At 51.5% G+C, this 14,731-nt stretch overlaps 1 protein-coding gene across 3 annotated transcripts in view; it reads left to right on the top strand.

The window, feature by feature from the left end:
• Positions 1–14,731, top strand: part of THAP4 (THAP domain containing 4) — a 47,685-nt gene that overhangs the window by 13,156 nt on the left and 19,798 nt on the right. The window contains exon 1 of one of the 3 annotated variants that reach the window (XM_057744107.1): positions 8,910–9,003. The exons of the other annotated variants lie outside the window; for them this stretch is intronic. Coding sequence (XP_057600090.1) covers positions 9,000–9,003 — 4 coding nt within the window. The 5' untranslated portion in view covers positions 8,910–8,999. Of the gene's footprint in view, positions 1–8,909; positions 9,004–14,731 lie in introns of those variants that run through there. 3 annotated transcript variants of the gene reach the window in all.

The raw sequence follows: 14,731 nt of genomic DNA, 5'->3' as shown, positions 1-14,731 counted from the left end.
CATACTGTTCTCCATAGTGGCTGTATCAATTCACATTCCCACCAACAGTGCAGGAGCGTTTCCTTTTCTCCACACCCTCTCCAGCATTTACTGTTTGTAGATTTTCTGATGATGCCCATTCTGACTGGTGTGAGGTGACACCTCATTGTCATTTTGATTTGTTTTTCTCTAGTAATTAGTGATGTTGAGCATCTTTTCATGTGCCTCTTGGCCATCCGTATGTCTTCTTTGGAGAAATGCCTATAGGTCTTCTGCCCATTTTTTGATTGGGTTGTTTGTTTTTTTATGTTGAGCTGCATGAACTGTTTATGTATTTTGGAGATTAATCCTTTGTTGATTCGTTTGCAAATATTTTCTCCCGTTCTGAGGGTTGTCTTTTGGTCTTGCTTATAGTTTCCTTTGCTGTGCAGAAGCTTTGAAGTTTCATTAGGTCCCACTTACTTATTTTTGTTTTTATTTCCATTACTCTAGGAGGTGGGTCAAAAAAGATCTTGCTGTGATTTATGTCAAAGAGTGTTCTTCCTATGTTTTCCTCTAGCAGTTTTATAGTGTCTGGCCTTACATTTAGGTCTTTAATCCATTTTGAGTTTTTTTTTGTGTATGGTGTTAGGGAGTGTTCTAATTTCATTCTTTTACATGTAGCTGTCCAGGTTTCCCAGCACCACTTATTGAAGAGGCTGTCTTTTCTCCATTATGTATTCTTGCCTCCTTTGTCATAGATTAGTTGACCATAGGTGCATCAGTTTATCTCTGGGCTTTCTATCCTGTTCCATTGATCTATATTTCTGTTTTTGTGCCAGTACCATGTTGTCTTGATTATTGCAGCTTTGTAGTCTGAGGTCAGAGAGTCTGATTCCTCTAGCTCCATTTTTTTTCTCAAGATTGCTTTGGCTGTTCAGGGTCGTTTGTGTCTCTATACAAATTTTAGGATTTTTTGTTCTAGTTCTGTAAAAAACGCAGTTGGTAATTTGATAGGGATTGCATTAAATCTGTAGATTGCCTTGGTAGTATATTTTCACAGTGTTGATTCTCCCAGTCCAAGCACATGGTATATCTCTCCCTCTGTGCCCATTTTCATTTCTGTTTTTAGTAATTTGGGTCTTCTCTCTTTTTTTAGTCCATCTAGTTAGAGGTTTGTTGATTTTGTTCATCTTTTCAAAGATATTTGTCCTATTTTTAAATTACGTTGTTTTATTATTGTTTTAAGAGTTCTTTGTGTATTTTGGGTACAAGTGCTTTTTTGTTTTACTTCTTTATGTAATAAAGTTAAATATATGAAAATGTGTGAAATAGAAATGATAGGAAAAAAACAGACATGGGTCAGGAACATGAAATTTTCTAAAACCAGGGTCCACAGAAACATGTGTTGCAAGGAGGAGGCAGGGAAGTGATGAGGACAGCTTTTTGGGGGGGTGGTGGTTAGGGAGTTAGGAAGGGGTGGCTAATAATATATCTTCCCAGTCTGTAGCTTGTCTTTTTATTCTCTTTTTATTATGTTCTCTTAACAGCATCTTGCAGAACAGAAATTTTAAGTTCAGTAAAGTTCGCCTTATCCGTTTTTTTCTTAATATGGAGTGTACTTTTGGTGTTGTATCTAAAAACTCATTGCCAAATAAGGTCAGGTAAGTTTTCTCCTATGTTACTGTAAGGAGTTTTGCGCGTTTGCATTTCACATTGGGGCCTGTGAGCCACCTCGAGTTGGTTTTTGTGACAGGTGGGAGGCCTGTGCACAGATCCCTTCTTCCACCTCGTCATGCAGTTGCAGCGCTGTTTGTTGAGCAGACTGCTTGCTCTCTCTGCGTGGTGCTGCCTTTGCTCCTCCATAAAAATCAGCTGCCGGTGTTCGTGTGGGTCTCGTTCTGAACTCTGTTTCGTTCCACTGATAGATGTATCTGTTCTTTTGCCAATACCATGCTTTATGGATGATGGTAGCTTTATAATAGGTCTTGGAATAGGGTACTGTGCGTTCTCCAACTTTGTTCTTCTCCGTCGTACTGTGCGGCTGTTCTGGGCCTTCTGCCTCTCCATACGAACTTTGGCATCCGTGTGTCAGTATCCACAAAATAAATGCTTGCTGAGATTTTGGTTGGGATTGTGTTGAATCAGTAGATCAAGTTGTGCAGAATTGACCATCTTAACAGTATTGAACCTTTCAGTCTCGGAACATGGAATATCCATCCATTTATTTACATCTTTCATTTCTTTCAGCAGCGTTTTATGGTTTTCCTCAGAAATCTTTACATATTCTGTTAGATTTGTGCTTAAATATTTTTCTTTTTTGATGCAAGTATTAATGTTATTGTGTTTTTAATGTCCAGCTCCAGTTGTTCACTGCTGGTGTGTAGTAAGCAGTTGACTTGGGCACGTCAGCATTGTACCCTGCGAGCTGGCTGCAGTTGCTGGTGAACTCCAGCAGTCTTTTGGGGATTCTTTAGGATTTTCTACATAAACGGTCGTGTCGTTTGAGAACAAAGACAGTTTTATTTCTCTGCTTCACTCTGTGTACCTTTTATTTCCTTTTGTTCTCTTATTGCATCAAGTGGGACTTCTGGTTCTGGTGTGAGTGGTGAGGAGCATCCTCACCTTGTTCCTGACCTTGGTAGAAAGCTTGAGTTTCTCACCATAAGTATGGCATTAACTGTAGGACTTTGTTTTTGTTCGTTTTGGTTTTGGTTTGGTTTGGTTTTTCTGGCCACACCTTGCAGCTTGCAGGATCCTAGTTTCCTTACCAGAGATTGGACTGCGCCCTCCCCTAAGCAGTGAAAGTGCGGAGTCCTAACCACTGGACCGCCAGGGAATTCCCATCTGTAGGGTTTTTTAAATAGATGTTCTTTGTCAAGTTGAGGAAGTTCCCCTTTGTTCCTAGTTTATTGAGAGTTTTATCATGAATGGTTGTTGGATTTTGTCACTTTCTGTATCCATTGATATGATCATTTGCGTTTTGTCCTTCAGCCTGTTGATGTGACAGAGTGTATTACCTGCTTTTGAAGTGCTGAACGAGCCTTACTTACTGGAGTAAACCCACATGGTCATGGTATATAATTTTTTTTTTACGTTGTTAGATGCCATTTGCTCGTGTGGAAGAGTTTTGCATCTGTGTTGGTGAGAGAGATTTGTAGTCCTTTCTCACAACATCTCTGTCTGGTTTTGGTGTCACGGTGATGCCAGCCTCATGAAATAACTTAGGAAGTGTCCGCTCTGCTTCTGCCTTCCAGAAGAGAGTGGAAAGAATAGGGGAAATTTCTTCCTTAAATGTTTGGTATAATTCACCGGTATTCTAGAAACCCATCTAGGCCTAGTGCTTTCTGTTTTGGAAGGTTATTAATTATTGATTCCATTTCTCTAATAGATACAGGCCTATTCAGATGATCTGTTTCTCCTGTGTACATTTTGGTAGCATGTGTCTTTCAAGGAATGGATCCATTTCACCCAAATTATCAAATTTGTAGGTGCGAAGTTGTTCGTGGCGCCCGTGGGGTTGTAGTGATGCTCCTCTCCTGCTTGCAATGTTGGTGATTTGTCTTCTTTCTTTTTTTTCCTTAGTTAACCAGGCTAGAGTTTTATCAGTTTTATTGATCTTTTTGAAAAAAACTAACTGTTGATTTTGTTGATTTTCTTTATTTTCCTGTTTTCAATTTCATTGATTTCTGCTCTGTTTTTTTTTTTTTTTCCTTTTCTTCTGCTTGCTTTCAACTTAATTGCTTTTCTTTCTCTGTGTTCCTAATGTGAAAATTTAGGTTATTAATTTCAGATACTTCTTTTCTAATATATGCGTTCAGTACTATACATTTCCTTCTAAGCATTGCTTTTACTGCATCCCACAAATTTTGATAAATAGTATTTTCATTTCCATTTAGTTTTTTTTTTTTTTTCCTCTTGATGCTTCCTCTGTGACCCATTTGGTACTTAGAAGTATCTTGTTTAATCTGCAAGCATTTTGGGATGTTTCAGTTGTCTTGCTGTTACTGATTTCTAGTTTAATTGCATTGTGGTCTGAGAGTGTACTTTGTATGATTTCTCGTGTTAAACGTGTTAAAGTGTGTTCTGCGCCCCAGAATGTGGCCTGTCATGGTGAATGTTGCTTGTGAGCTTAAGCTTGAGCAGAATGTGTGTTCTGCTGCTGTTGACTGAAGTAGCGATTAGTCAGGGTTCTTTAGAGAAATAGAACCCGTGGGGTGTGTGTGTGTACACAGAAATGTATGGTGGGAATTGGCTCCCACAGTTATGGATGGAAGCTGGAGAACCAGGGGAGCTGGTGGAGTGATTCAGTCTCTGTTCAAAGGCCTGCGGGGATAGGGGAGTCCTGGACGGAGGGTGATGCCCCAGCTCAAACAGAGAGAGCGAGTTTGCCCCTCCGCTGCCTTTTTATTCTGTGGAGGCCCTCAGTGCCCACCCACCTTGGGCGGGCCATCAGCTTTACTCACTGCACCAATTCAGATGCTAATCTCTTCCAGAAACCCCCTCACAGACACCCCCTAAAGTGTTTTACCAGCTCATGGGGCATCCTCTTAGCCCAGGCAAGTTGACACGGAGAGTTAGCCACCACAGTGTCCACAGAGATCAGTTATCTTCAGGGACTGATGCATCCATGTGTCCTTGCTGCCTTTCTGCCTGGTGGGCCTGTCCATTCCCGAGAGTGTTTTGATGTCTCCCGCTGTGGTGCCGAAGGGTGTGGTCCTTCTGCAGTTCTGTCCGGCTGTGTCTCGGGGGCTTGGTGCTCTGCTGTTAGGTCCACAGCCTTAAGGATCATCACGTCGTCCTGGAGAATTGACCCCTAGGCTGTTATATACGAATGCTGCTCTTTACCCGGCTAAGGCCTCTCGTCCTAATGTCTGCTTTTCAGCTGCTCCGGCTGTTGATTCTGGTCAGCAGGATCCGTGTTTCTGTATCCCTTCCCTTTCACTGTCTGTGTGTGTCAGGCGGGCCTGTTTAGACGACATAGTGGGTCTTGTTGGTTCTCAGACAACCTCCACCTTCTGATGGGTGGTCACTGGCCTCTCAGACGTGAGCTGCTCGTTCTTCATCCGGGTGATGTCTGCCACGTTCGTGACCGCTTTCCGTTTGCTTCTTTTGTTTTCTTCCTCTCCTTTTCAGCCTTCTCTGGTTTTAATTGAGCATTGTATTTGATTTCATTTTCTCTCCCTTCTTAGCATTATCAATTATACTTTTTAAAATTTTTTTAGTGGTTGTCTGAAAGTTTGCACCACACATTCACAGCTCATCTGTGTCCACTTTCAAATAACACCGCACTGCTTCACGGGTAGTGCAGATGCCTTTAACAGTGTCCCGGTTCCTCCCCTCGTCCCTTGTGACATCGCAGTCATGCATTTCACCTGTGTTTATGCTGTAGTCACCCTGTTACTGCTAAAAATTTTAACCAGCCTTTGTCTGTTGTGTCAATTAAGAATAAGAAAAAGAAGCGTTTTGTTTTTACTTCATCTATTCCTCCTCCAGTGCTCTTTTCTTTACGTAGATTCGACCTGTGTCATTTTCCTTCTCCCTGAAGAATTTGCAATATTTCATGCAGAGCGTGTCTGCTGGCAGTGAATTCTCTCAGTGTTTGTTTGAAAAGGTCTTCACTTCCTCTTTGCTTTTGAAGGGTGGTTTCACTGGATACAGTGTTAACTCAGGTTCGCATGCGCAGCACAGAGTGAGGCCGAACGCGCGGAGCCTTCGGAGTTGGGAGCAGAGGACGGTTTGTTGCAGGCCAGCAAGGAGACGAGGCTCACACCCTGAAAAGCCTCGCGCTCCCGGAAGGTTTCCATCTTCATCGCAAACCTTTTTTTTTTTTTTTTTTTTTTTTTTAATTTTTTTTTTATTGGCTGTGTTGGGTCTTTATTGCTACACGCGTGCTTTCTCTACTTGTGGCGAGCAGGGGCTCCTCATGGTGGTGGCTTCTCTAGTTGCGGAGCACAGGCTCTAGGCACATGGGCTTCAGTCGTTGTGGCACTCGGGCTCAATAGTTGTGGCTCACAGGCTCTAGAGTGCAGGCTCAGTAGTTGTGGCGCATGGGCTTAGTTGCTCCGTGGCATGTGGGATCTTCCTGGGGCAGGGATTGAACCCGTGTCCCCTGCATTGGCAGGCAATTCTTTCTTTTTTTTTTTTTTAAACTGGTGAAGTTTTTATTAAATCCGCAGAAGTAGAAACCATATTATGAGGGGCTGGGGTATGGGCCACCAAGGAGTGGGAGCCAAGCCACTGGAGGGAGAAGGAACAGAAGAGGGAAGAGGGGTGACAGGACGGAGAACAGAGCCAGATCAGGGTGGCTCAGGGAGTGCCCAGCCTCAGGGGCCATCACCAGGGCCACTGGACACCTGGGCACTCAGGCCAGCACCAGGCAGGCTCCGCGGTTGGGGGCTCCACCAGCACAGCAGAGAACTTGGTGTCACCAAAGGCCTCGTTCATGCGCGTCCCAAAGGAGCGCTGCAGGCCAATGATGGACTGCACATCGGCCTTGTCCTCTGTCAGCTTGTTGAACTGCTTGAACATGCGGCCCACATCCTGCGCAGACTCCTGGGGGGAGCTGTAGGGGGTGACAGCTTCTCCTGGAGGCGGGCTCGGATCAGGGTCTGGCAGGCAGATTCTTAACCATTGCGCCACCTTGGAAGTGCCTGCAAACCATTTCTAAAGGCTGGGGGGCGGTGTGTGGTCCGCGCGTGCACAGTCCTCTGATCGGCTGGTGCTGAGACGGCAGGGTGGTGTCACAGGGCTCGACATTTTCAGTCCTTAGGCTCCAGAGGGCCTGGGGCTGTGAGCTCATGGTCATCAAGTAGTTCTTCCGTTTGGTGGGGGGGGTTTCACATCACATCTGCAAAACAACTCAGGAAATTGGCATCAAATACTGTTATTATCTGGGTACTTCGGAGAGGAGCTAAAGCGGAGGGTATGGGGGAAGGCCCGGGGCCTCCGGGGGTCCTGCGTGGTTATGTAGCCCTCCACACCCTGCCCGCTCACAGGGCTTCCAAGGAGAAGTCCATCGTAATTCTATCACTTTAACCCTGGGGAGAAGGTTTTTCCCCTTTGGCCTCTGTCAGGATTCTCTTTGGTTCCCTGCAGTTTGAATGTGATATGCCCAGATGTAGATGTTTTGGTATTTATTCTTGGTGTTTCTCGGAGCTTCCTGGGTCTGTGGTTTGACGTCTGTCGTTAATTTTGAAAAATTCTCAGCTATTTTACTTCACTTCTTTCTCCTTTCTTCTTCTGTACTCCCGTCAGGCACATGCATCACTTTATTGTTGCACATTTTCCTGACGTTAGGTTCTCTTTTTTCCCTCGTTTTTTTTTTTCTTTTTGCATTTCAGTTGGGGACGTTTCTGTGGACACATCTTCAGACTCCCTGTAAATTTTTTGGAAAGGTGGACACGGTTTATCACAGTAGCAACGGAGGTAGACGGGCATCTCGGTGACCGGCCTGGCGATTGGGCCACGCCTCCTCACCTGCAGCCGCCTGAGCTGGGCTTCAGGGGCCGCCTGTCCTTGTTTTTTGTCTCCCCTGTTGTCTTTGGGTTTCTATAAAGACTGTCCGTAGAGGCCGTGCCTTGGGGCGTTTTCCCCTGTAATCCTGTTGTTATGCTGGAGCCCTGAGGAGTGGTGTGGGGGAGGGGAAGCATTGTATAATCTTCCGTGGCCTGTGCTCCTGGGCTGTGACCTTCTTTCCCCTCCCTGGGGTGAGACCCTACGGGGCGGGCGGGCGGAGTGGGGAAGGGCCCTCCCCCCAGGTGAGGCCTTGGTTTTGGAAAATGCTCTGGGCTTATTTCAACATGGTCCCCTTCCTCCTCCCCACCCCCCCCAGGGACCCAGGTGGTTTCTTTCTTGGCCTTTCCTGGTAAGAACTAGGTGGGTTCCTGGACGTGGACCCCATGAAAGTGTGGGGCCCGGGGCTTCCACCAGGCCGAGTCTGCAGGAGCTTCTGCTCCAGGTGAGCACAGCTCTCCAGGCTTGGGGGAGACGTGTGGCCGCGCTTCTCTGATGGGTCCAAGGAAGGTCAAGACAGGAGTTAGGATTCCTAAACTCTGTGTCAGATTGGAGGATGGCGGCCCCTCTCCTGTTGTGTTTGATTTGCGGGAAGGCTGCCAACGTTAGTAGCTGCCGCCTTAACAAATTCGCGTATTAATTCTAATAGTTTCTCAGTTGAGACTTTTGGATGAACTAGATAACCAACCATAACATTTATCTGCAAATGATAATAATTTGGCCTCTTTTAATGTCTTCTGTATTTTGTAGAAAACACGCTCTATTTTCAGTCACTACCTTTTTCCCGTGTGTGCACGGGTGCCTTTCCATTTTCCCTGGGTGATGATGTGCGGGCCTTGCCATCGTTTCAAAGGAGAAGCTTCCCCCGGGGCACCCGTCCGGTGGGAGCCAGCTGGACCCCCGTGCCGCGCAGGGCCCTCCGCCGGGGCTCTGCAGGCCGTGGGCGCCATCTCCTCTGTGCCCTGGCGGGGGCGCTGGTGTCAACACAAAGCGAGGTGGGGGCGGGCGGCACGGCGAAGGCGTCGGCCCCTAGGTCCCAGTGGACGGGCCGGCTCGTTTTCCTGCCCCGGGGGTCCCGGGCCTGTCCGCTGACGTGTTTGCCAGGAGACACAGAAGGGGACACAGCGGGGCTTTCCCGTGTGCGTGTTCCAGAAACAGCCCCTGCTGCCTGCCTGGCCGGCGCGCTCTCCCGGCTGCACAGGGCGGGAGCCACGGAGGGTGCCGGCCCTCCTCACTCTGCCCCAGGCAGTTCGCCCCTGTGGCCTGTCTGACTTTCTTAAGTTTGCCTTGACCCCCCAGAGCCCCTCCCGGCTCTGAGAGGCGTCAGCTGTGGTCTGTCCTCGTCCTGCACTTTCTCCCGAGAAGGCCCCTTTCACGGTGGAACTACAGTTCCCAGAATGCATCCTCCAGGTTTGGCAGTCACTTCCTGCCGAGCTGTGAACAGCCAGGTGCAAACATTTCCCGTGTATTGGCAGAAAACAACCTTGAAGAACCTTGACGGTGTCCGAAGTGTAGAAAACTTAGGGATGGGTAAGCCTGCTTTCACTGTCTTGGGCCAAAAAAAATGAAAATTTATATTTCTTGGAGAAAATTTAAATTTTTGTTTTTTGCGTTTTGGTTGAGATCTTAATAAAAGAAAAATGACATCAGGAAAAAAATGCATAGAAAAGTCAGTCTGATTTACTTGAAGAGGCTGAAAGTGGCACGTAGGCTAGGTTTCTTGTTTCTTATACTTCTCATCTGTTTGAGTTTTAAATTCATTTTATTTTTATTTCTCTTATGAAGGATAACTTACGTAGAGTAAAATGCACAGATGCTAAGGATGTGGTTGGGTGGATTCTGGCGTACGTGCAGGCTCAGGTCACTTGACCTTTGGCGTGTAGAAGTGTGGCGTGGCTCTTTCGCTCCCGCCACGCCTCAGTGAAACCCAGGAGCCGGGCGGCGGGGTGGGGAGGGGACCCCTGACTGTTGACTGTCATCCTTGTCCACATTAAAGTTCGTCACGGTTAAGAGCAAATGACAGAAGCCAGGAGGACTGGATTCGAAGCGCTTCTCGAGTGGAGCCGGAGACCGGCCCTCGCGAGTTGTCGGCGTCGGTGGCGCGCAGGCGGCACCAGGAGTCTCCCCGTGTTTATTTACCAGCGCGCCTTCCTTTCCAAGCACGGGCTCCGTTTCTACTCAGTGTTTCTTCTGCCTTTTAGAGGAGGAGGCGTCTTAAATTTTCCAGTCTCTTTAAACGTACTCCTCAGCAAACACTGCGGCCCCTCCCACCCCCGCACTGGGCCCGCGGGAGCCCCGCTGGGCGGCAGCGGCGCCGGGGTGCTGGTTCTGTTTCCCGAGGAGCGGGGGCCGGGCCGGCGAAGGCTGCCCATGACCTCCGGTGCGCTTCCCGGCCCTGCCGAGTCCACTTCCAAGCACACGTGGGGTTGGGTCCGCCAGAGGCCGGGAGTGAGGCCCGCAGCAGGCCCCCGCCCGCCTGCTCTTTCCGGAGCACCTCCCACCCTCTGTCCGGGGGCCTGTGCCCGGCTGTGCCCACCCCTCTCTGGGGCTCCGACCTGTCCCGGTGGCAGTGTCCCCCTTGGCCTGTGCGGCCCACACTGTCACCCTGATGGGGCGCCCCCCGCCCCGGGGCGCCCGTCCTCGCTGACTGTCCCCCCCGCCACTCCCCACCTACCTCCTGTCCTCTTTCACCTCCTGACCTACGTCACATTTTAAGCCTCGCTTCCCAGGTTCTGGTTTTGGTGACCCTCCGGGACTCCTTTTGGCGACATCCACCCTCCGTCCCCGTGGCCACCTCTGTGGTCCCCGTCCCTGGACCGGCCAGTCCTTCCTTCCTCCTCACTCGGCTGTGGTTTGCGCCCCCAGCCCTGCGCCTGCTGGGTGGCGGCCTTCACTCAGACCCGGCCTGGAGCCGTGGTCCCAGAGCAAGGAGGGCAGGTGGGGCCCCTGTTCGTGGCCCCTGGCCAGCGCTGCCGTCTTGCCGCACGACCCTGCAGGTGTAGACGGTGTGGTCCAGGCCTGCCTCGGGCCCACCCGCCAGCTCTCCCGGGACCAGCTGGGCTCTGCGTTTTTCCACTGGCTGTCCCCGCGCCCTGTGCTGCCCCTTGGAGAGCAGCTGGGCCCTTGTCCCTTCGGAGGAGCTCCGCGGAGCCGTCGTCCACCTGTGCTCCTCCTGGCTCGTCCCCGTGCCCCAAAGTGGCTGCTGCCGACTGTTGGAGTTGCTTAGAAAAGCACCTTCTCTTGCCTCCCACCAAGCGAAGGTGCCGTGGAGACCCCGCCCCGAGTCCACCTTTGGTCCATCTCTCCTCCACATCCCCCGCCTTCCACGTTCCGGGGAGCCCGGGGGGCGGGGCCGCCGTGCAGTGGGCTCCGGGGGTTGGCTCTGCCCTCCTCCTCGCAGGCCCTGTGGCTGCTCCCCCTGCACGCTGCAGGCTGCGGGCGGGGGCCCAGGACACCGGGCGGCCGGCCTGCGGCACACAGGCAGCTGCCTGTACGTCTCAGACGCAGGAGCCTGCTCGCCTCGCCACCCGGAGGAGGGCAGCCGCCCCTCCCCCTGACACTCTGGAGGCGTTGGTCCGGGTTGCAGGGGGGTCACTGGCGCCACCAGCGGGGTGGGGGGGTGCCAGGGGGGATGGACAGGCTCGGGGCCGGGGGCCAGGAGAGCGCCAGGGACAAGGGGGTGGGACTCGCCGCAGCCTGTTCTTGTTCATTTGAACACCTCTTTAGAAACAGATATTTTACCCCCAAAGTCAGTGTTTCCGGCTTTTCATAAAATGCCAGAAGATCTGCAGCAGAGGGCCCATCCCGGCAGGGACCTGAGGCCTGGGAGCTGAGGCACAGCCCACAGCCACCCCCACCCCCGCGCTGCGGTCCCGCAGCCAGCAGGCCGGGGAGAGCCGGGCGTCTCTGCTCTCTTCTCATGCTTGCTTGTTTCACTGAAGTTTCACTCCCTGAGGTTTCCACGGAGGTAGAATTCACATGAGTGAGACAGCTTAGGTGTCCCCTGGGTGAGGCTGAGGGGCGCACACCCCCAGCCAGCACTGCCGGGCTCTCTCGTGCCGTCTCACTCCCCTCCCGTGGATCCGCAGGCCTGTTCTAGATGTCCTCACACGTGGCGTCGTGGAAGGTGTGCATTTTTGTGCCTGGCATCTCGCGGTGTGTTTTTAAGGAACATGTGCACTGTTTTCACGTCTAGTCTCATTGCACTGTGATTGGGCAGGGTGGTGGGAACGCTTTAGTTTTCAGAACTTACAGGTTTTCTCTGACCACGTATAAGGTCAGTCTTTGTGAGCCTTTCAGAGGAACTTAAAGGCATAGTCTCTAGTTTTTTTGTTTTAGGGTTTTTTTTTTTTAATATTTTTATTTGGTTGCATTGGATCTTAGTTGTGGCAGGCGGGCTCCTTCGTTGTGGCATGCATGTGGGATCTGGTTCCCTGACCAGGGATCCAACCCACGTCCCCTGCACTGGGAGCAGTCTTACCCACTGCCCACCAGGGACGCCCCAGGAGTATTCTCTAGTTTTCAGGCAGACCCGGCTCATTGGTTATATTATGCAGGCTTTCTGTGTTGTTATTTGACTGTTATTCACTTGGACATACAGGCATGCATGGAGGTTTCCTTTGGTTTCTTTTTTTTTTTTTTAATATTTTATTTATGTACTTATTTGGCTATATCAGGTCTTAGTTGCAGAACACAGACTCTTCCCTTGTGGCGGGCAGGCTTCTTGTTGCGGCATGTGGGCTCCTCTCTAGTTGTGTCACGCAGACTCAGTCGTGGCATGCAGTCTCTCTAGTTGTGTTGCACGGGCTCAGTAGTTGTGGCACGCAGGCTTAGTTGCCCCGCAGCATGTAGGATCTCAGTTCCCCTACCAGAGATCAAACCCACGTCCTCTGCATTGGAAGGTGGGTTCCTAACCACTGGCCCACCAGGGAAGCCCCTCCTTTAATTTCTTTCTGTCAGCATCTGAGTGTCTTCAGTAGTTTCTGCTTTATAAGCGCTGCTGCGTTTGGGGCTTGCGTGTTAACAGATATCTCCACGGCGAGCTGCGCCCTCTGCGGTCTGAGAAGCTGCTCCTCATCTGCGTGAACGCATCTTGGCTTGAGCGTCGTTTTACCTGATTTCAGGGTCGTGGTGCCCGATTTCCTGCTGCTCGCCTTTGCCCCTCCTTCTGAAGCGTCTCCAGAGTCCTTTATTTTCGTGCATCTCTTATTTACAGCAGGCGTTGAGGGTCTTGCTTTGTGATTCAGTCTGAAAGCTTTTTCTTTTCACGTGACTTCAGGTGTGTTTGGTGTTGGTTCTGTCTTACTATTTTCTAGTGTGCCTGCTGTGTTTTGTTTTTAAAGTCAATCTTTCCTGTGTGGTCTGTTCTTGGTTGGGCAGCCTCGGGGCCGTGGACCCTCCGTGAGGGCCTGCCCTGCTCCCTGGGCTCCTGCTTCTCCACAGTCTGTGTGGGGCCGGGGCACCCCCCGCCTGTGCCCCGTACCCGCCTCTGCTTTCCTGCAGAACGTCTTCTGTTCTTGCTGCAGCTCCTCTGCTGTTGTCTCTGTGGCCTTTTGGTGAAGACTGAGTTCTGGGAACGTCCTCAGGGAGAACTCACAGGACAGCCTTCCTGGAGTGTTGAAAGCTGGCCTTTCCCGTGCTGTCCGCAGGAATGTGGCATGAGTTCCCAACTAACTTTACATTTTCCACTGAACACATTAAAAAGGTCAAGAGAAACAAGTGAAATTACCTTTAATAAATTATTTAACTTGATATTATATAAAACATTACTTCAGCATGTAACCACCAATACTTAAAAACTGCTGAGATCCATGAAGTTCCTTTTTTTGGACTGCATTTTTGAAATCCCGTGTGTGTCTTACACGTGGAGCGCGTCTCGGCGGACCAGCCGCCTCTCGCAGGCGCAGTGGTGGACGGCCCGTCTGGGCCCGGAGGCGGGGAAGGCTGTGGCGGCCTCAGGGCGCTGGCATCCGCGTCCTCTCCCCACGCCCCGGGAGCCTGCTGCTCTTGCCGCGCGCGGCGCTGGTCTGCTTTCTGTCCTCCTGGCAGTTCCTGCGGACGGGACCGTGCACTGCGTGGCCTTCAGTGTCTGCCTTCCCTCTCCGAGCACGCATTTTCAAGGTCACCCGTGTTTCCCAGGTCGTCCTCATCTAGAGCGTCACTCCTTTTTGTGGCCGAGTTGCACTCTGTGTCTGCGTGTTCTGTTGGTCCCCTCGACACTGCAGGACGTTTGGGGCGTCCCAGACGAGCGGCTCACGGGCAGGTCTCGCGTGGACGTGTTGTCGTCTCGGGTGGGTTCCGAGGGCAGGATTGCTGCCGGGTTGTGGTTTCCTGCCCTTCCCGCCGCCTCCAGCGCTGCCGTGGGGGCCACCCTCCTCCGCCACCAGCTGCTTCCTGCAGCCAGAGGCCTCAGCACCTCCACTCAGACCTCCAGGGCTCTGCTCAGAGTCAGGCCCGGAGCCGTTCAAGGGGCTCGCAAGGCTCTCCCGGCCGGCCCTCCCCCGCCACGCTGGCTGCCTGCTCCTGCCCAGCCAGACCAGCCCGCCTTGTGCCTGCGGGCAGCCTGCGTCTGTGGCTCGTCCGCCTGGTCCGCTCTGCCAGGCAGCGGCCGGCCCGCCCCCAGCATGGGCCCTGTGCCCCCCTCCCGGAGGCTGGCCTCGCCCGCTTAAGTAGGATCTCAGACGCCCCTGCAGCCCCCGTCTCCCTTTCTGGCTCATCACCCGGTGCCCGTGAGGTCCCGCACCTCCTCCGTGCTCCTCCCTCACCGGGGCGTGTGTCTGTCTCCCTCAGCTGGCTGCTGGGTCTCCCCCAGACGAGCGAGCACATGGCATGTCACGTGGATGAATGAGTGGAGCCACGTGTCACTGAGAATCAGCAGCGGCGGTGGGGCTGCTGATTCTGGAGCTTCTCTTCTGTACCCCATCAAAGGTTGTCGCTAAAACCCTGATTTAGGTTCCTTTTCTGATTGTGAAAGCTTAACCAGTCAAAGCTCCAGTGTTGCCATCCTCACTTTCTAACTTTCCACAAGCAGGTTGAAAAGGAGGTCCTGGAAGAGATACCCAGGTTGGAAAAGGAAGGGGTTTTCACCCCACCCCCAAAGGCTGCCCCTTTCTGCCTCGTGAGGCTCAGAAGTCAGAAGTGTGAGTCCCTGTTCTCACCCTCTGGTTCGTGTCTCATGCCCAGGCCTGGCCAGGAGCTGCGCCCTCCCCCGCGGTCCCCAGTGGCTCTTAGGCACAATCTGTCCTTCTCCACTGCAAGA

Source organism: Hippopotamus amphibius, chromosome 8, assembly GCF_030028045.1.
Source record: "Hippopotamus amphibius kiboko isolate mHipAmp2 chromosome 8, mHipAmp2.hap2, whole genome shotgun sequence".
NCBI classification, from domain to species: domain Eukaryota; kingdom Metazoa; phylum Chordata; class Mammalia; order Artiodactyla; family Hippopotamidae; genus Hippopotamus; species Hippopotamus amphibius.
Note: the sequence above shows the minus strand (reverse complement) of the source record. Positions and strands in the feature narration are given on the sequence as shown.